This window comes from Trypanosoma grayi (assembly GCF_000691245.1).
Source record: "Trypanosoma grayi strain ANR4 Tgr_2736_V1, whole genome shotgun sequence".
NCBI lineage: Eukaryota > Euglenozoa > Kinetoplastea > Trypanosomatida > Trypanosomatidae > Trypanosoma > Trypanosoma grayi.
Genome location: NW_008828354.1, coordinates 1 through 342, shown reverse-complemented (window position 1 = coordinate 342; position 342 = coordinate 1). Strand labels below are relative to the sequence as shown.

At 52.0% G+C, this 342-nt stretch overlaps 1 protein-coding gene across 1 annotated transcript; it reads left to right on the top strand.

Moving 5' to 3' along the window:
- On the top strand, nucleotides 1–342 carry DQ04_27361000 (hypothetical protein; the record flags this gene model as incomplete). Its single annotated transcript, XM_009318374.1, has 1 exon — nucleotides 1–342. A coding segment is annotated over one exon (342 nt), but the record flags the coding sequence as incomplete, so codon positions are not given.

Genomic DNA, 342 nt, shown 5'->3' with positions numbered 1-342 from the left:
TACCCGAAAAAAAAGTTGAAACTGCACAATATGCCGCTCTGTTTTCTGCACTGTTTCGCTTTACTCTGGACGGGCCACGTGGCGTCATGTGTGGGCTTGGATTCTCTCTCTCTCCGTGTGTGTGTGTGTGTGCGCAGTGCACACGCCTCGTGGTGCACAGGGGCCGGGCCGGGCTACAGCAAGAGGCGGCATGTGCGGGTTGTTGATGCTGTTCCACTCATTCTTCTCTTTCCTTGTTTTTGCTTTCGTTCCTGGACTCCCTCTCTCTCTGTCTCTGTGCGCTTGCGCAGGATTGCGACCACTATTATTGTAAGCAAAGCCGACAACTTTTATATTTCGAAC